The sequence below is a fragment of the Mangifera indica genome, chromosome 8 (genome assembly GCF_011075055.1).
Source record: "Mangifera indica cultivar Alphonso chromosome 8, CATAS_Mindica_2.1, whole genome shotgun sequence".
Lineage (NCBI taxonomy): Eukaryota > Viridiplantae > Streptophyta > Magnoliopsida > Sapindales > Anacardiaceae > Mangifera > Mangifera indica.
In genome coordinates, this window is record NC_058144.1 from 8,312,915 (window position 1) to 8,333,691 (window position 20,777).

Sequence of the window (20,777 nt, forward strand, 5' to 3'; positions counted from 1 at the left end):
AAGGGGTGTTATGGGCTATGGGGGTGATGTGGTAAGATAAAATTAATAATTAAATTAATATGGAGTTGGACTGATTATCTTGTAATTACTCGCAAATGGAGATGATTGTCATGAATAAACAAAAAGAAAAAGTTTCAACGAGAGAATACTAAATCATCTTCTTTAAAATAATAAAGGTGTTCAAGGAATAAAATTGGGTGAGCCATGTGCACCCAATTTGATGAAGAAAATCAATTATAAGTTCCACAGCCTTGGCTCTTTTTCAAACCCTCAAGCTGCTCCCTTTTCTACGCCTATGTAGTTATGCTATTTTTGAAGCAACCTTTCTAAATTATGATCGGTCGGTGATATAAGGAATGAGCAATATTACGTATATTCAATTTTGAGTATTCAAATAGTTATTATTTGAGAATAATAAATTCGATATTCAAAATTAAGTATATATAGTTTTATTATTAAAGAATTAAGAGGAAGGGAAGGGAAGGGGGCCAGGTAAACATGTTGGGCAGCATGTGACCAGATGGTAGAGAAATGCAAAACAAAAAAGGCTTTGCCTTTTGTTGATTTGAAGAAAACAATATAACTAGCTAGGCATGCACTAACACTAGGCATCCTGATTATCGAGATTAAAATGCTAAATTGAAGTGGGTCTTTGACCAATTGTCCCTCTCTATTCTTCATTATAGGCTCTGTTTTTTTATAATTAATTATTATAAATTATATTGCATCAAGATCTTTTTATAGTTGCCTAGCTAACTAGCAATATATGAATTTGTAATTTATTCAAGCCATAACAAATAAATCAAAAGCTATTTCTTACCCAATTTTTAGATGTTAATAGAGATGATAATTTTGTAGCATGCACCTTGGTAGAAGCAAAGCTTACATGAAACAAAAACACCCTAAAATTGAGGAATGTTTCATGTTTTTCACTAAAAAGGAGTGCTCTTTTTTGTACTTTCAATAATCTAGCCAAGAATTTGATTAATGCAAGACAGAGTAGGTCAAAAAAACTACAAGATTTGAAATAACTAGTAATTGCCCACAAAGAGTGACTTTAAATGGCAATAGATGAGATTTTCAGCATAAAAGTGCAAAAATTTAAATTTTCCCTGTCAATTTTAAGATTAAAGTTTTAATTTATTGATACAGTGATTGTAAAATTGATCATTAGACTTCACGTTTTATTTGTTTGATGTGGCCAAACTACTCTAAAAAAGCAGTACAACTCAATTGAGGTTTCCTCACGAACCTAAAAAAAAAACTAGTGTTTTTATCCAAATGTATCGCAAGACTAAATTGGTGAAAATTCGGGTTTAAAGGAAAGCTTCATTGAGGTTTGATATTATTTTTATAATAATAATAGAATGATTTATTTTTAAAACTAAATTCCTTAATATCTTTTGTGAGGGTTGGTCATGTTTTGAGAAAAATACAAACATATCTGTTGAAGAAACCAAACCCTAAGAACATGCAACCATGTTTAATTGTGGACTTTGTTCAAAACCCAAAACTATATTTCCCACATGTGCAGGTGCAGCTAAAGTGGGCAACACTTGTTGTATGCTTACATGGTTCACTTAATCATTTTTTCAGGAATATAGGACCTTGCCTGAGATTAAAAAAAAGAAAAAGTTTCACTGTATTGGATAACAATATCATGTGCTAGCAATATTTAATTAGAGGCATTCAAGTCAGAATTTAATTCTAACCCATAAAAAATAAAATAACATGCAATTGAGACATTGACCAATTGGACTAAATGCATATACAGTTATATGTCATATTGTTCTAGGCATTTTGCATTATTATATCCTCTCTTTAAAATTCATCACTAGTAAAGGGAAATGCGGTGTTTTCAGTTATTTTGGTTACTAAATTGGTTTTGAGGTGATTGGAAAACTCAACAAAAATACAATTGAATAATATAGTATTTCCAAGTCAATTACATAATAATACATCATCTATGGATACCCTTTAAAATTGGATACATATAACATTGTTCTACTAAATATTAAATGAAGAATTTATGCCAAATTCAAATCCAAATTGATCATATTAGAGTTTCGTGACAGATAATAAACCATCATTGGGCAAACCTCCTGATTGTTCAGGGCATACATATTCTAGATAATGAAGCAAAGAGACTGGATGAAGTTTCTTCAACAAGGAGAAATGGAATATAGATAATTTCACTGAATTTGAAGGCAAAGCATATTTGAAATCAAGTTTTCACTTCACTATTTGGTTTTCTTTTTTCAAATCCGAAGGCGTTACAGGACACTATGAATTGCACAATATCCTACTGCAAACAAAGTAAAAGAGGGAGATGAAGATGAAAATGATTAGCATATGGCAACAGCTCATGTCAATGACAACCTCTTGAGAGTAATTTGCCAAGGGAATGCGCTTAAAGCATTAATGCTGTGGTGTTGGCCACTGGAAGGAGTTACATAGCAATTTGAAGGAGAAATCATTTGACACTCTGCTACAACTTCTGATAATGGCAAAGTGGTGGGGGGATCTACTTTCTCTTCTTCCATCTCAATTTTTTGCTCCTTCGCCATCACTCTGAGAAACTTCTCCAGTGCCTCACGCATCCATTCATATCGGCATAGTTCAAAGGCAGCTTTTATGTTTAGCTATAGAAATTTCAATAAATAAAATAACCAGTTAGAAATATTTAAACATCAAGGTTGCTTTTAACTTTACACAATTTCTCTGCTCATGGATTATACTGACCCATTTCCTACAGTGGTTTTCCTGCTCTGGCCAGGACTCAAGTTCCTCAGTCACCTCCAATGCAAACATATAGCCTTTGCAGCCACCTTCCCGGCTGAGCAGAATTTGCTTGCTCTTGCTTCTAAACTCCCAAACTCCCAAGGGATTTTCCTGAAAATATATAGCACTTAGCTCGTGAGATGAAAAACTCTTAAATCTTAATTCGATTACAAAACAAGAAGGAAAAGCCTACTCTCAGTATTCCTTTCACTCCTGCTTCCTCCAGTGCTTCGCGACAAGCAGCTTCAACAACAGTTTCATCATTCTCCCATCCACCCTGACAACAGAAACAATGGAAAAGGGTATGCATAGAGAGATTCAGTTACAATTCATGCTAGAGCAGCGAAAATACTTTAATGCCAAAGATGATAAGATGAGATATTTTTGAACCTTTGGAAACACTAGATCGCTGCGATTAGGTGAAGAAACCATGACAACTTCTATCTTGTTCTCTATATCATCATTTTGATTCCCATCATCCTTTGTTAGCCTGTAGGGAATGCATCTGTTGCATATATGTACAACTTCATTAAGCTTCAATACATGGACTGTGGTTTGCGAAAGAATTCAAAAAACACAGGCAGGCAAGCATCAAATCTTCATAGGGCAAGACTGAATTATCTCAAAAAGAGAACAAAGGACTTGGTTTGCTACATGTACAAGACAAGTTCATAAAATTTATCCAACTCTGAGATCAAAAGATGACCATATTTCAGAATTTTTATTATGATGTTAAATCACTTAAATGCCCTAAAATTTTCTTTATTAATTTTTTACAACTCTTTACAAAAGTACCCATTAATCCAACAATTCAAACAGAGTTAACCGCGCGAGAAGCATTCAGAAGCTAGCCTCACCGCATGTCTCATTCTTCTAAATGGAGACTTGGGATATGTAAATGTTATCCCTCTCAGAAAGGACCAAAATAAGAGAGCCAGAACACAACCAAGATAATGAGTCTCAGTCAGAAACCATGAATGATTTTTTATGCACACTTACAAAAAACATGTTTCTGCACTGTGTAATTACCCTTTTTTTTTTTTTTACAAAACGAAAAGAAGACTAAAAAAACTTTCAATAAAAATTATACAGGACAATAATTATCAGAGCCCTTGAAGTCACAGAAAGCAATCATCTAACTTTTGTACCAATCGATGTTAACAGCACAAAAAACCAGAACAGCCGACCTAAACCTGGTCCCTATCTCTGAAAAAAAGGCCGAAACGTCCTAACCATTATCTATTGTATGTATAAATCTGATGAACAAATTCCACGTATGGGACAAAACGGACCAGACAAGGCCATAAAATTTTGCCTATAAAATGAAGTCAATGTCAATGATAAAGTCTCTGCGGTTAAAAGTATTGGATAACTCAATATGGGTTTACGCAATAATACATTTTTTATCTCCAAAACAGGACAAACTTCTCATAAAACTAAATATTCTTCTCCTTTGGCTTTCAAATGCCCAAATAAGCTATGACCACACAGATCACTCGTGCGCTTCAACTTTCCGAATCAATTTTAAGAATAATTAGGACATGATTTATAGGATTTGGTACATATAATTTTATGAAATATTAAGAAATTTAATCTATGTTTCTTTCTTTTTTTTGATTTTCCAGGTCGAAAACAAAGAAAAATAGGTTGTCAGAATTGAAAATCAGTGAGTTTTATGTAATGTATGCATCACAATAGGCAAGAAGAAGAATTGAAGACTAAGAAGAAGTAAACTTGTAAAAGAAAAGAATTAATCAGAATCAAGATTAAGAGGAGAAGAACACAAGAAAAAAATAAACTAAATATGTATGTATTTACCCAGAAACAAGTCGCAAATTGTTTTCATCATAACGTTGCCTGAGTCGCCCTGTTCTTGCTTCCAAAGACGACATGAAGTTCTGCAAAAAAGAACCAACAAATTTACAATAATGAAAGGCAAGAACAGAAGAAGCAAAAACAACGATAAGCTAAACACATTCAACTTGAAAAAAATTAAACAACCGTTCAAACTCTAACAAGAGGAAGAAGATACCAAGTTTGTAAGCGAAAAACTTGACAGAAACAAGAACAACAAAGAAACCCTTTTAATGGCATGCAACAAGCTTGGTGTCTGTGACTGTAGCCGAATCACCTCGACTGGATAAACTGAAACTAAAAGCCTCAACACTAACAATTTTAATTTTTTAAAATTTTTGGTGGGTTTATTTTTCCTGAGAGAGAATCTGTTAACCGCAAGAGAGAAAAGAAGAGACAATAACAAAAATCTATTAGCAAGAAACAGAGAAAAGAGGGAGGAGTTTTCGCGGGGCCGGTTGTAACGGCATCTCATTTATTATTTATACATGATCAATACTATGTGAAGACAAAATTTTCATTGCCCTTGCTTATTATTTCTTTATTATACTCCTATAGTTGAGTCACTTATCGATATTAATATTTTACGAGACGATATAATAAAAATAAAAAATAATATATATTATAAAATATATTAAATTAATATAATATAATAAATATATAATATAATATATATTTCACGATATATTATATTTTATCAATATATTTTGTAGATAAAATAATAAAAAATATATAAAATTTTTAAATATTTTTTAAAATAATAACATATTAATTAGATTTTTTATTATTTTATTTTTTAAAAATTATATAAATTAATACGATATAATATTTAATATATGATGTAAAAAATTAAGTTTTTAATATATGATTAGGCTATAATAGAGTTAAGAGGAATCTTTTATTTTTTTCAAACCAATTTTAATTACGATAATTAGGATTAAATGCTTATAAAATTAATATTATGAGAATCACTTAATCAATGAATTAGGTCAACATAATGGGTGAATCTTAGTGGTTGGATGGCTCTGATTTTCTTGCCTTTTTATTATTCATATTGCCCAACCCCCATTTTTTAATGCTCCTGTACTCAGATGCCTTCTGAGAAATTATGCTGAATTGAAATTTTATTGAAATAAAACAAAAATGAAATTATAGCTCATCAATCCTCAATCCTTCAGTTCACATTTATAGTTAAACTTTCTCTTTCTGGTGTTGTATCTCGAATCGGATTCGAAATGAGTTTCTTTGAGTTTGATACGAGCTTTATTCAAATGAATCCAAACTTGAGTTTGATATAGACAAATTTAAGTTTGAATCCAAACTAAAATATATTTAAAAATCGATCACGAGTTCAAACTCAAACTTAACATATACAAACTTGAACCTGCATCCCAGCAAAAATATATTTTAAAAAAAATGTAAACTACATTGTATAAGTCACCAGTGAATCAAATTCGAGTAAATGAGTTCGACGAACCAATTCTATGTTTAGTTTATCTATACGAACACAAACTCATGATCTATGAAGCAAGTTAAACAAGAGTCAAACTGAGCCTCCCAAAAAACAAGTTTTATCTTATTTAAACTCGATTTAATTGACATCCAATCTTAATTGTACAGTATTCTTGAGACCACGAGAAAAAACTCCATGTTAGTGTAATTTATTTTGAATATTTTACAAAAATTTTCCTATTTCAACAAAGGAAAGAACTTTGCATAGGAAATAATTTATTCAAAATATTTTACAAAAATTTTCTTATTTTCTATTCCAAAGTAAAAGTATATTTTTATCTTCCCAATTGAGATATTCAATTTTTATAATCATACTTACTAAAAATTCACTATTATCCGAATTTAAATATAACTTTTCATTATTGGTCTTATAAATAAAAATACCCACTCGAGAGAAAAAAAATTAGAAAATATACACACACAACTTAAGATAAAGTTAAGATTTCAAAGGGTAACAAAACTGATAGAGTATTAAAATTTTTAAAAAGAAAGTCTAAGTTCAAATCTCTGTTATACTTATGAAACCTTAATTTATAGGTACAGTGGTTATAGCTCATGTCACCGTGTTCTAAGTTTATCCATCCCACAAAGGATAACTTATGTTACAATATATTAAAACAATAAAACTATATGTACTCACTTTGGGTACACAAATATATACACATTTATATGTGACATCGTGTGATTGGATGATTTTGAATTAAGAATAAAACAATAATCAATCATATGATAACACATATGAGTATGTATATATTTATATACCTAAAGTAGGTACACATAGTATTACCCATATTAAAATTAAACTTTTAATTTACCTAATTATGGGTCTGTCCTAGAGTTGAGGTTTGTCCTATTTAATATTATTGATTCGACTCAAAAAAATCATCCAATTCAAATGAAATTCCTTATTAAGAAAATAATAATAAGATTAAGTGTTATCTACAACATCTTAGTGACATATCCTTCATTGTACTCAAATCTTATATAGGATGTACATAAATTTAGTAGTTGTACCATGAATATATACATTTTGGCCGTCCAATTAAATCACGTTAAAAAATTTTTATCTTATGTTTATTTTATTTATATTAACACTGTAATATATACCAAATTCTAATCGCAGCTGAAAACCCCGTCAACAGCAGTAGACAAAAAAAAAAAATGATGAAATCAGTTACGTGGGGTTTGTAATAAAATTATTTAAGAACATATTACCAAACATGAGACAAGCAAAGATGTCTATGTGAATGAATGAAGTTCACTAATCGAATTTGCTGTGTAAAAAGAATCAACCAATGATTAATGGATTAATATTACCAATTAACATGTAAAATTATTTGTCTTATTATAACCATACATTTAATATATAATAAATTAAGGTTGGACTCGAGCCACATTGTGTTCAAATTTGTTTCAGTAAAGTTAAATTTGAACTTGTTTTAAAGGTGTTTGAACTTCGCTTATTTAAGAGGTGTCAAATTTGAATTCGAGCTTTGAGTTTGATTTAATATTAAAATTACGTCGTTTTAATATATATTGATTTAAACAAAATCGTTTGGGTCAATTCATATTAAATTTTTCAGGATTATGAGCTTTAGGAGCTAAACACTCATAAAATTCGAGTTTGAAAATATTAAATTTTTAAAGTCAATCTCAAGTTTGAGCTTGTTAGAATTGAGTTTATTTAAGACTCATTCAAATCAAGTTTGAATAAATTCAATTTGAATACAACCCTAATATAAATATTGTACTCAAGTTTCTCTTTATTTAATAATGTATATATATTTTTCACAAATCATATCTCGTTTGGACACCAAGACTTTGATGCAAAACCTTCATTTTCTCTAGTTGTCATTGAAAGTTATGAAATAATTGTAAGAGACATATCACATCATTTGTGTCTACACTAAACGCATTTCCTCAAACTTTTACAAAATTTGGACAATTAAGGTAAGTACGAAAGAAGAAATTATGAGAAAAAATTGATTTAAAGGTTAATAAAATTGGTAAAGTATTAAAATTTTTAGAAAAATGACTTAGGTTCAAGTTTTGTTATGTTTATGAAATATTAACTTATCTGATACAGTTGTTGTGGTTAAAATTAGATTCAAAACGAATTTATCTCAGTTCGATACGAGATTTACTTAAACGAATCCGAACCCAAACCTAACATATACGAACTTAAGTTTAAACTTGAGTTTGATATATACAAACCCGAGTCTGAGTTTAAACTTAAATAGTTTTAAATGACATTGTACAAGTTATAAAAGAACAAAATTTGAATAGATTGAACACAAACAAGTTACTCTCTAAGCTTGACCAACCAGAGCTACACTCCCTTGAAAACAAGTTTCACCCTATTTAGATTTAATTTAATTTGAATCTAATTTTAATTATAGATCTAATCACTTAAGTCCAAATTTATTTAAAAAAAAAAAACCCCAAAAAGGAAACAACGAGATGAAGTAGTCAACGAAAGAAGCTTCCTCGAAGTTGTTCAATACATGACAAAAATTTCTACCTTTCAATAAAGTAGATATGAGTTGCAAATTCTATTAACAGATATCTTTAAATATTCATTTATATATATATATGATACCAAAAGCATATTTTTTTTTCCGATGAATAAATTTTATTTTATTTTTCCTTCAACGTATAACTATTGAACACATTAAGATAATAGTGTACGTAACAAAATCATCAAATGATTCGTGTTCTGTTTTTCCACAACTAAAAGGAAAGCAAAAGTAGTTCCTACTGAAAAAAATGGTCGTAAAGATGTTTTTTTTGCCTTATAAAACAAATAATGGAGGAAGAAAAGGCAATAAGATAACACAATTTAAAGTTGAATGAAGGTTCCTCGTGGTTTAAAGATGATCAAAAGGATAATTATATTAAGTCAAGTAATTAATAATCATCCATATCCAATCTCAAAAGCATCTCTTTTTCCCATACAAATTGCAGACCTGCAACTCTCTCACTCAGTTTTCTTAACTTAGAAGGAGGAGAAGGTGAAGATGAAGCTGAAGATGAAGAGGGTTAATAGTTTTAAAACAGTGACGGGGGAGCATGCATCAATAAATGTGAAAATGACATGATGATGATGATAGGATCCCACATCACATGCATGCCGACATACACAGTCACATGCCCATGCGTTTTCTGAGGAGAAAATCTTTCAGTCATAACCCTAAAATTCATTGCTTACTTACTACTGCTCAATAATTTCCCAGAAACTTAATAATTCTTTTTCCAGGTTGACTCAGAAGGCTTTATAAAAATGAAAATCGGTGCGTTTTAAACAAACAAAGAGGTTAGCTAGAGAGCATGCATATGTTGACCAACAATAACGAAACTACACCCCCACCAAATATTCAGTTTAAACATATTAATCTAATGGCAGTCTTCAGTTCAGATTACATCACCCATGTGCCAGTTTTTAAGATGGTTGGCAACCCTCATAACTTAAACACCGCCATTTAATTTCTAATGAACAAGAACTCTATTGACGAATAAATTGCAAGATTTAATTATTAGATCTATAATTACAGTAGCGGGAAAAGCTGACAGTTTCACTAGTTATGGGTCAATGCAGTTTGAAACCAGCCATTCTCTTCGACTTTTTGCCCTATTTGTTCAGACGTCAACTACTACATTATTGCCATTCAGATGTGAATCAGAATGTTAGTGAAGACAGGCTCCATATATGTTGAGAGCTGAGAGAAAACCAGAAGATGCCCTTTTACAAGGGGCCGAGAATTGTGGCATAGTGCTGGGGATAAAGATAAAAGGTTCTTCTGGGGTAATGCGATGTGAGTTGAGTGGAGGAAATAAAATGGAATTTGGATTGGATAAAAAAGCTATGTTATTTGTACTTTTTTTTTTTTTATATATAATTTGATATAGATTTGACAAACGGATGAGCCAGGTGGAGTGTGAGCCGGGTCGATGGAAATATGTGTAAAATGGACGTGGGCCAAAACAAGTCAATTTATATGGATAATAATTTATACAACCCGTATCCGATTTTATTGGTATAAGTCAACTCATAAGTCACTTGTTAATTTTAATTTTTTATTATTTTTTTGTTTTTAAAATTTTAATGTATTCAATTTATAATTTTTAATATTTTTCTTTTTAAGTATATAAATATTAGATAAGAAAAAGAAAATTTATCTCAAATTATAAAAATATTTTCTATAAATTTGAAGAATTTTTGCATTGAATATAAAATAAATGTTTATAACAAAGTATTTAGTGCTCATATTATTTAAATTTATTTTTAACACAATAAATTCTTTAATTTTAGGATGAATTTGAGTTTATTTTATGTCAAAAAAAAAAAAATACATGAAATTTATATTAGATATATTGTAAGTTTGATGTTAAAGAGAAAAAAAAAAAAAAAGGAAAGAAAAGCGGGTTGCTCACAGGTATACTCAGCCCACCTGCAAAAATGCATTATAATAGGTACAAATCCAAAAATCTAAAATCTGGATAATTTATCTGTTTTATCAGGTCTAATTTGATACACAAATAATATATTATTATATGATTAAATATTATTTTATATTTAATTATATAATAATATATTATTTATGTATTTAATTTATATATAAAATATATATATACGCATAACTTTATCAGATTAAAAGTGTATAGTGATTTGATTTTTCATATTGACTTTATCCCTAAATAATAATAATAATATGCTTTGCTTTTGGGAAGATTATCTTTCCGAATTAGGATATGATTCTCTCAAGGCCAAACGACTATTTCCCACCCAAGGTATGTTGCAATCTCAAGTTTTCACCCTTTAACTATGGAAACATCAAATATCCACCCATGACTGGTTAAATTTAATAAAACTCTAACGGTGGTAAGGGTAAAATCATTATTTTCTCTATAATATTAAAAATAAACTAAAATAGAATCTATTTTTGCCCCCATAAACTTTAAAAACTAAAATTTTTCCCCAGCCTAAATTTTAAAAAATCGTAGTTTCACTCTAGGGTTTCGTTTTGAAATCTTCGGCGATATCTCTGACGATATTGCCGACGACCTCTCCCTCCCGAAGCATCTTCTACTTCTGGCGATCTCTTTCCTCGCATTTGGATGTCTGATCGGCGTCAGAGAAGCTGTGGAAGACAAAGTTCTTCGTCTTCCTAGTCGTCGTCGTCTGAGAAGATGATTTCTCTTCCCAGACGACGTCTCTCTATGCCGGATGAGTTGGGGTGGAGTTGAGGGGGGTCGTTGGTGGAAGAGAAACCGTCAGGAGGGGAAGATGGTCGGCGATGGCACCGGAGAAAGTGAAAGGGTTTGGAAATAAACCCTAGGGGGGGAAATGCGATCTTTTCAAACTTAACTTAGGGAAAAAATGTTAGTTTTTAAACTTTTAGGGGGGAAAATGAGATTAAATTTACCACCGTTAGGGTTTTGTTAAATTTAACCGGTCATAAGTGGGTATTTAGTGTTTCCATAATTAAAGGGTGAAAACTTGAGATTACAACATACCTTGGGTGGGAAATAGTTGTTTGGCCTTCTTTCAATCATGCCTCTAGTGCATGACAGACAGACAGATGGCTATCCTTTTTGCCTTCTTTAACGAATTTGATACTTCAGTTCAGTTTAGTTTACCTCTCTAAATTAAATTTGGCAAATATATATATTTAAAGTTGATTTTTGATATGGACGTTTGTAATTTTTTGAAAATTCAGATATCATTTTATTTTGCTGTTCTTTGGTTGGTAGAATATGGATTATATATCCTTGCTAGGTCTTGACTTGATCAAATGGATTGTCCACGTCTACATCGATCCCATTATTTAAATAAATCAATAATATTGACATCATAAATAAAATTTTATACATATTATAAATATATTTGTTTGACAAATTTTAAAAAATTTATTTTTAATTCATGATATTTGTGTCCGATCACTATTGTATGTGGCGAAGACTAAATTTTGAGCCACTTTATTCGCAATACTAGTTTTCTAATTATAAGTATAAATAAATTATATTTTTTTTAAAAAATAATTATATCTTCACATTCCATTTTCATTATATCTTAAGTCTTTATACTCCGGGACCCTCTTAAATAATAGGGAAATCATAAAAAATGGCCAAAATACCTTTCCACTAAGCAAAAAAGCCCAAAGTCACTATTTTCAAGCAAAAATACTCAAATTCACTATTTTTAAGTAAAAATACTCATGACTTTTTTTAAAATACCAAAATTACTCTTCTCCTCATTTATATAAACCCTCCTCACTCATTAAAAAGGGTTAAATGAAATTTTATTAAAATTAGGAGGGTATTTTGATATTAAACATTGTAAGGGCATTTTGATATTTCTTTATTTCATAACTTTTTCTAAAATACCAAAATTACCCTTCCCCTCATCTATATAAACCTTCGTCACTCATTTTTATTATACACACTTCTCATATCACTCAAACACTCACTCTCACTCTCATTTTTATTCGAGATCAATTCGTAGGGTTTCATTTGGATAGAAGAAATTTGTATTTTTGAATTCGACTCGAAAAAAGACTATTCATCAAAAAAAGGTATTTATACCAATCTTAGCCTAAAAACTTAATTTTATTTGATAAGTCTAGTTTATATGTCATAATATAAAGGTTAAATACAATGTTAGACAAATATGGGGGGTTAAATGTAATTTTAGTAAATATGGGGGGGGGGTTTTGATATTATACAATATATAAAGGATTTATATAACATGTTAAGAATAGATAGGTATTGCTTTGATACAAGACAACATACAAGAGTGTCAAATAAAGAAAGAGATAATTGAGGGGTCAAATGAAATGTTATTAAAATTGGGGGCATTTTGTTATTAAACATTGTAGGAGCATTATAAATGAAATTTTAGGTTTTTTCAAATTTCACCATTTTAGGATATATCGACTCGTATTTTCCAGATTTCTGAAGAATTTTTTGATTGTTGTCATTCTAGGGTATTTCAACTTTTAGAATTCGAATTTTAGTTCCGTTTTTTCGAATTTTACCTTTTTATGATATATCGACTCGTGTTTTCTAGATTTTTGATGAATTTTTTGATTGTTACCATTCTAGGGTATTTCAACTTTTAGAATTTAAATTTCAGTTCTATTTTTTTAAAAATCACTGTTTTATGATATATCGACTCGTATTTTCCAGATTTCTAAAGAAATTTTTTATTGTTGTCATTCTAGGGTATTTCAACTTTTAGAATTCGAATTTCAGTTTCGTTTTTTTGAATTTCACCGTTTTAGGATATATCGACTCGTATTTTCTAGATTTTTGATGAATTTTTCGATTGTTGCCATTGTAGGGTATTTCAACTTTTAGAATTCGAATTTCAATTCTATTTTTTCAAAAATCACCGTTTTATGATATATCGACTAGTATTTTCGAAAATCAGGTTGTCGATTTTGGTGGATTCATAGGTATTGTAGGCTTCGGTGAAATGTCTTGCACATGTAGAAAGTTTCAGCTTTCACGTAGTTCGTGTAAGCATGCCATCGCCATTGCACGACATATGAGGCTCACGAATGTCAATGCATGGGTTCATCCATTCTTTCGGACCGATATCTACCGTGCAATATATCAGGAACCTGTCAATTCCCTTGGAAATCAATCTGATTGGTTGGACTCACCAGAAGGAATGGTTATTTTGCCCACCCTCCTCGAAAGTCGTCGTTCGGGTCGTCCCTCCAACAGAAATCGACGTCCTTCGCAGGGAGAAAATGTGACATCGAGGATTTGTAACCGCTGCCATGAACCAGGACACGTACGAACCCAATGTAAAACCCAGCACCCGTGCCGACCTCTGCCCCGCAGTGTTCATCTAAAAAAGGCAAAGAGACAAGATCTTGACATTCAGTGGAATCAGTTTTGTTAGCTATATGATCATCATTGTTGTACTTCAGTTACATGTAACCGATGTATTTTATTATTGTTTCAAATGTGTAATTGTATTGATATGTGATATAATAACTTTAGTACAAATTATTTCTTTATTTTATATTTGTTAGAATGAGTTGTTTGAGTATTTCTTTATTTCATATAATGTTTCATAGTAAAGAAATAGAAAACAATAAAAAAGAAAATCAAATAAAGTACATCAGACACATTCGCACATAAAGTACATCACCCCCTCACTCTCACTCTCATTACATACATTTTTTATATCACTTAAATACTTACTTTCAGTCTCATTTTTATTTAATATTAACTACTACAGGTTCATTCAAAAAGAAGAAATTCGTATTTCTGAATTCGAATCGAAAAAATCAATTCGTGAAAACTATATTGAAAATAACATGTTATGAATAAATAGATATATTGAAATACCTTAAAATGTCAATAATAAAAAAATTACTCGAAAATCTAAAAAACAGATCTAAATTTATAAAACTACACGTTCAAATAGCTTATGAATGAGAAAACTGAAAAATCGATCAAAAATTATGTAATTACATCGTAAAACATGTCTAAAAAAGAACATCATAATTACAAATATTAAATTTGAAAATGTCATATGAAAAAAGTCTAGTCTGGTCACAAACAAACTCAAAATCATAAAAACCGAAAATCCTAAATTTGATAAAATAATAAAACTACATAATACACATTGAAACAGTTTTATTTTGGCCTCCAAATTCGGTGCAACCAGAAAAGCTAGTTGTCATTATAGAGCTCGAAACGAGCTTCGCGTTGATATATTACAGACCCCGTAACTCCTCCCGGATCAAAAGTTATGGCCGTTCAAAGTCTGTCTCATATAAACCCTATAGTTTTAAAAAAATTAATTTCCACCCAACCCACGGTTTTCAAGGCATGCCCACAGTTCAGTGTAAAATTTCACATGGACCCCCGAAGATCTCCCTTTGTTCCCCCTCCCCTTAAAATTTTGAAAACATTAAATTTCTCCCCCATCCCACGGCAGCGTCGCAACAACCCACTGTCATGTAGCAAATTTCAAAAACGTCCACAGTGAAATGAGGACTCTCATACAACTCTCTAATATTTTGAAAACACTAATTAAGCCCCCTAACCCACTGTCAACAGTGGGAGAAATCGGCCAACAATGGGAAATACTATTCCTACTGTCGGACTGTTGAACGTTTCGGAAGGGATTTTCTGTCAAAATTCGTCGTTTCGGCCTCCAGTTTCAACACAAATCAAATTTACATAGGCTATAACACAAAACCCCTTAACCAATTCAACGAAATCAACCAAGAATCAAAACATTTTAAGCATTGTTCAAAATCGAAACCCTAAAGTTTCAAACCGTAAAATCTCACTCAAATCTCAATAATATAAATAATAACTTGATTCAAACAAGATGACGGAAGATATGCTAACGTTCTGTGCCATTTTCGGTCGTCAGAAACGATGAAAATCATTGGAAATTAGGCCGACAGTGGGACAAGGGAAAATTTCGAATTTTCCCCTATTTCTGAATAGTAAACTTACAGTGGGGACAGGGGGAATTTGTTGTGTTTATATATGGGCAGTTTTGACATTTCACAAAAGTTTGACATTTTTGCTTTAATCTGAATTTTTTGAGCAATTTTCTTAAACCCCCTTACTTTTGCCTATTTTTTATAATTTCCCTAAATAATAAGTAAACCCCAAACTAATCTTGATTTTTACTATTCTAACACACAATCACAAAGACACATGGTCACATAAACTCTTCAATCTCTAATAATGGTGTCTCTTTAACAAACCCTCTTGCCTCTCTCCCTCTAGTCCAGTCCAATCCAATGATTCAATTTCTTCTGTATTTTCTTTCACCTTCGGGAAAACCCTTGAGAAGATTGCACTAAAAGGGAAAATTTAAGATAAATCATAAGAAATTTGTGATGTGGGTGGTGAGAGGATAAAGTATGTGATCAGGCGAGGTCGGAGAGATGAAAAGGAGTTAATTGTCTGCAAAAATAGAAATTAGGAATTTGAAACAAACAACATCATTTAAAGTTTTCAAACCATGATTGCTAGCAACAAATCAATTATGGATGACGTTATTTGACAAATTTGCAGTTTTGAAAAAGTTGAATGACTATTTTCTACCCAAAGTTTTGTAAACTAATTTTTTCATTCCTTAAGTTTGAAAACTTCATGATTTATCCATATGTTTGTTAAATTTGTTAATAAATCATTATTTTTTTATGAACTTGATAAATTATCTTTATTGAAGTTATATAACAGTTTCCTCTAAAATATTTATATTTATTTTATCCACCCAAACTAATAATTATAAAAACTAAAAATCAATGTTTTAATAATCAAACCGAGTTTTGACTAAAGCAAGGGTTCAATCTAGATCAACCCCTATTTTGACTGATCAAAGTGGCAATAAAAATCGAATTCAAGCTCAACCATTGCAAAGGTGGGGGATGAGATGAGAATGGTAGGAGCCTTTATACTAAATCAAATGGTTGGGATTAAAGTGAAAAAGTTGACAGCTACTTCTTGAAGATTATTCTTGGTGCCTTCAATGGTCAATACATGTGCAACAATGACTAAGGACAACTCCCTTCCTAAGCAGGCATCGTATGAGCAACTTTGAAGGAGAGTTAGATAATTTAGAAGTGACTTCTAGATTTGAGGGTATAGGTCACACCAAGCTCTAAGGTTTGCACAAGTAGCAATGAAATCCCTAATAATTTCTTCTCCTCTCAACCTCACACGTTGGTGAGATTGAGCATCTTGGCTTGATGGAATCAAGCAAATCTAATGAAATCTAGGTCAATTAATATTACAGACAAAGGTGAAATGACAAGATAGTGGTTAGATCCACTAGCTTTTCCTAAATATTTTTTAATAACAAGGAAATGAGAAAGAAAATAAAAAGACGAGGAAGAAAAAAAATATAAACTAGTTAATGTGAAAAGTAATTAGTTTAACTATTAAGAATATAAAAGATATTTATTTAATTTATATATATATATATATATATATATATATAGAGAGAGAGAGAGAGAGTCTTTCAATGATAGAATTAACGAGAAAATGAAATCTTCAAACTTAAATGGTGGGTGGCTTTTGATCACTTGTTCACACTAATTGTTGGGGTTGTATATGGCAAAGGAAAAATCAAGATTGTTTATCCGGATTTAAACTTGTCATCTTCATTTGATGTGTTATAAGATTAAAGAAGTGATCCGTGATTGGTTGGTTACGCGAACTACGGGGCCAATCTAAATTTCCTATCAAGCAGCCTCTCAACCTCAAGGACAGTTTATTTTCAAGACTAGCAAATGAGAACGACAATTTTAAGAGAGTGGGTCATCTACACACGTGTCGTCACAGCGACAGCTACAAAAGGCTTTCCAATGCTTGTGGAGCTCACACCTCACACAACCTTTTCATCAAACCGCCCTTCTTCTGCACTCAACATTGTGAAAGCATGATGTCGGCTATAGTGATGAGTTGTGGCGACTTTTAGAGTGACTTTTGGGTCCTAACTTTAAAGTTGAATGCGCTGGTCTAAAGATAATCTTCGATAATGGGCCTAATTATCTTCAATAACATTGAAATATTCAAATACATGTCCAGATTTGTCAATTTCCTATGTCAAGTAACAAGGTCGATTTGCCTCTTAATCAGCTCATAAGCCATGATATCCCTGTTTCATCTTGTAAGGTTGATTTGTCAACATAATCAGCTAATCAAAGGCTATTTGTCTCCCCGATGTTGACTCATTTTGCAAGAGGCTAAACAGTTTCACCGTTTTTCATTTTGCTAAACACTTTCACAGACATCCCAAGCTTCCAAACATTTGCGGAAAACCCACATCAAAGATGTTCGTCAGCTCTGAACTGTCATCCCTAAACCACAATGCCAGAGGAATAATACGCAGACTAGGCATATAACCAGACTAAATTCATCATTGCTCTTCAACAGTGTAAAATCCTACATTAATGCTGAGAATGAATTAGTCAAAAGCTATCCATTTGAGCAGTTCGCATCAGAAAACTGAATAGCCCAAAACACTAAATCTATACCACTAATTATTATCCGTCCCAAAATGCCTACAACTATGAAAATGAAAAATTCCAGCCCAAAACACACTATTATGAATCACATCAAATGAATCAAACAGACTCCGAGATTTGTACTTTAACGAAGGTAGCATGAATAAGTCTGCACGTGGTTGTTATTTTACAAGGAAAATTACCAAAATATTTCTCAGACATGATACAAGAGGTATAATCATTCACTCACGACATGCAAAATCAAGACTGCAAGAAAAGGCGTTTACTTGATAAAACCGCAATTCTGGTGGAGAATAAAATCTTTCAAACATGAAAAAAAATCCACTACACCAAGTACCTTCAGCTTTAAAACACAGATAAGCCCATTGTCAACCCATCAAAAGTTGTACCAAAATTAATACATCATAACCAAACAAAACTATGATGAAATTGTTGCGTCAGAGCCAAACTCAGTCCCCCTTTTTCCTAAAAGAGCATCCCTCAGTGAGTCTAGCACGGCCACCAGTAGGTTGGCACAAAACCGTCTGGCAGTTGCCACACACCACAACAGTTTGAGAGTGGCTAAAAACTGTGGTTCTGCATTTAATGACAAACAAAACTGTGAATAGCAATCCCCAATTTAAGTCCAACAAATATGTTAAGGTTGAAACAACCTAAACTTTCTAAAGTAGTCAATAGTTATGATACTTACATGTTAAAGCAACCCTGACATTTCACATCCTTCAATAAGCACCCAAGGGTAAACAAAGAAAAAACCAATCAGTAGAGCCAAAAATATAGAGATATAAATATAGATTGCCCTCAATTAAGGGGTAATATAATACGACACAAAACACACTTAATACCATCACTCTAAGATACAGAACCAAAGCAAGAATTCTAACTAACAAATGCCTAAGCAATTAATAAACATTATAAGAATGCCAAATAACATGAGACAATGCAACTTAACAACAAAAAAATACAAGTAGGTGTTCTTACCATGAAGAACGAATTGGGTGACTGAACAAGACGTTTAAGCTTGTGCTTCCTCTTCTCAAGCTCTGCTGGTGGGTTCAACAAATCAATATCGTTTTGGAGCACCTATTCTCACATTAATCAGAAGAAAAGAAAACAGCGTTATCAGCTATTAAAGAAAGTAAGAATCAGAACTAAACCTTTGAAGCTTTGATTTGGTAGCTCAAAAAAAAAAATTAGCATACAAAGCAACAAACAACAAGAATCACCCATTCATAAATTTATATGAATAAATGCACAAAATAATAGCAGTTCCATAGGTTGCAAATATTAAAATTCCCCAGTTTCTTAATCTCAACAATGGAAACCCATTATTCACACAACTACTAGATTTGTAGGAATCAATATGGCAGAAAAAAAAATGCTCAGTACTTGCTCTTATTTTTCAACAGGTTCCTCAGAAAAACCAAACACATGATAATATCTTTAAACAATGAAGCAAGAAGAGCACAGAATTATTTAAGAGCATTAAAAAAATCAAACGAAACACAAAAAATTGAAAAAATTTAAAAACAAGCAAATAAAGTAAAGATCCATTAAATGGGATAAAGGGATGAGATCTAAGAAGTAAAAGACAGAAGGTTCAATTACAGAAGAGAGAAATAGACTCACCATGTTTGCAAATGCTGCTGGAGAGCCAAGAAACCCTAGAAAACCCTAGCAGAAGTATCTCAGCGCACGGAGAGAAATTACGCCTGATAAGATGATTATATATATAGAGTATGTGAGGTGCTCCGGACCGTTAGATAAGTAAATGTCATATCTTGACCGTTGCATGGTTTAGCAGCTCTTCTGGGCCTTCAGGTTTCTAACTGGGGGGAACACTAAGCCCTTTAGATTTATTTCAATATTACTTCTATACATTTAAATGCTTTGATTATCCCTATAAAATTTTATCAAATCACACAAAACTATTTGATCTAGGATTATAACAATATTTTTGACGAGGTTGGAGTAATTTTATTCACACTCGAGGTTAAAGAGATGATAATTTGCATATTAAATCAGGTTTTCAATGAGTCCTTTTGAGCAAGAAAGAGATTTGCTAATAAAAAAAAAAATATAAATGGGTAAAATTCCACAATTGAGCATAGAACGGGACATGAATAAATAACCAACTTATCCTTCCCCTGCGTATTTTCTAAACCCTTACATATTGTACTATTCTTAAAAATTTTGAATTATTACAAATATGTTATAAAATTTAATAAATATTCTATTATTTTTCTAATTACATTCGAGGTTAAAGAGATGATAATTTGCTCATAAAGTCAGGTTTTTAATGAGTCATCTTAAACAAAAAAGAGATTTGCTAATAAAGAAAAAAATAGAAATGGGTAAAATCCTGCAATTGAGGATGGGACGGGACATGAATAAATAACCAACTCATCTCTTCCCCTACATATTTTCTAAACCCTTACATATTGTACTATTCTTAAAAATTTTAAATTATTACAAATACGTTATAAAATTTAAAAAATATTATATTATTTTTCTAGTTACATTCGAGGTTAAAGAGATGATAATTTGCTTATAAAATTAGGGTTTCGATGAGTCCTCTTGAACAAGAAAGAGACTTGCTAATAAAGAAAAAAATAG

The 20,777-nt window shown here is 31.3% G+C and overlaps 2 protein-coding genes across 2 annotated transcripts; both read right to left on the reverse strand.

Moving 5' to 3' along the window:
• Positions 1-2,215: 2,215 nt before the first annotated feature.
• LOC123222958 (nudix hydrolase 12, mitochondrial-like) lies at positions 2,216-5,100 on the reverse strand. Its single transcript, XM_044645991.1, has 6 exons — positions 4,814-5,100; positions 4,600-4,679; positions 3,172-3,286; positions 2,975-3,058; positions 2,743-2,892; positions 2,216-2,642 (listed from the first exon to the last, which is right to left on the reverse strand). The coding sequence occupies exons 2-6, from the start codon at positions 4,671-4,673 to the stop codon at positions 2,364-2,366; spliced, it is 702 nt and encodes a 233-aa protein (XP_044501926.1). The 5' UTR covers positions 4,674-4,679; positions 4,814-5,100; the 3' UTR covers positions 2,216-2,363.
• Positions 5,101-18,408: 13,308 nt separating this feature from the next.
• LOC123222736 (40S ribosomal protein S27-2) lies at positions 18,409-19,913 on the reverse strand. Its single transcript, XM_044645667.1, has 4 exons — positions 19,791-19,913; positions 19,143-19,244; positions 18,853-18,881; positions 18,409-18,737 (listed from the first exon to the last, which is right to left on the reverse strand). Exons 1-4 carry the CDS (start codon positions 19,791-19,793, stop codon positions 18,611-18,613), a joined length of 261 nt encoding a protein of 86 aa, XP_044501602.1. The 5' UTR covers positions 19,794-19,913; the 3' UTR covers positions 18,409-18,610.
• Positions 19,914-20,777: the final 864 nt, after the last annotated feature.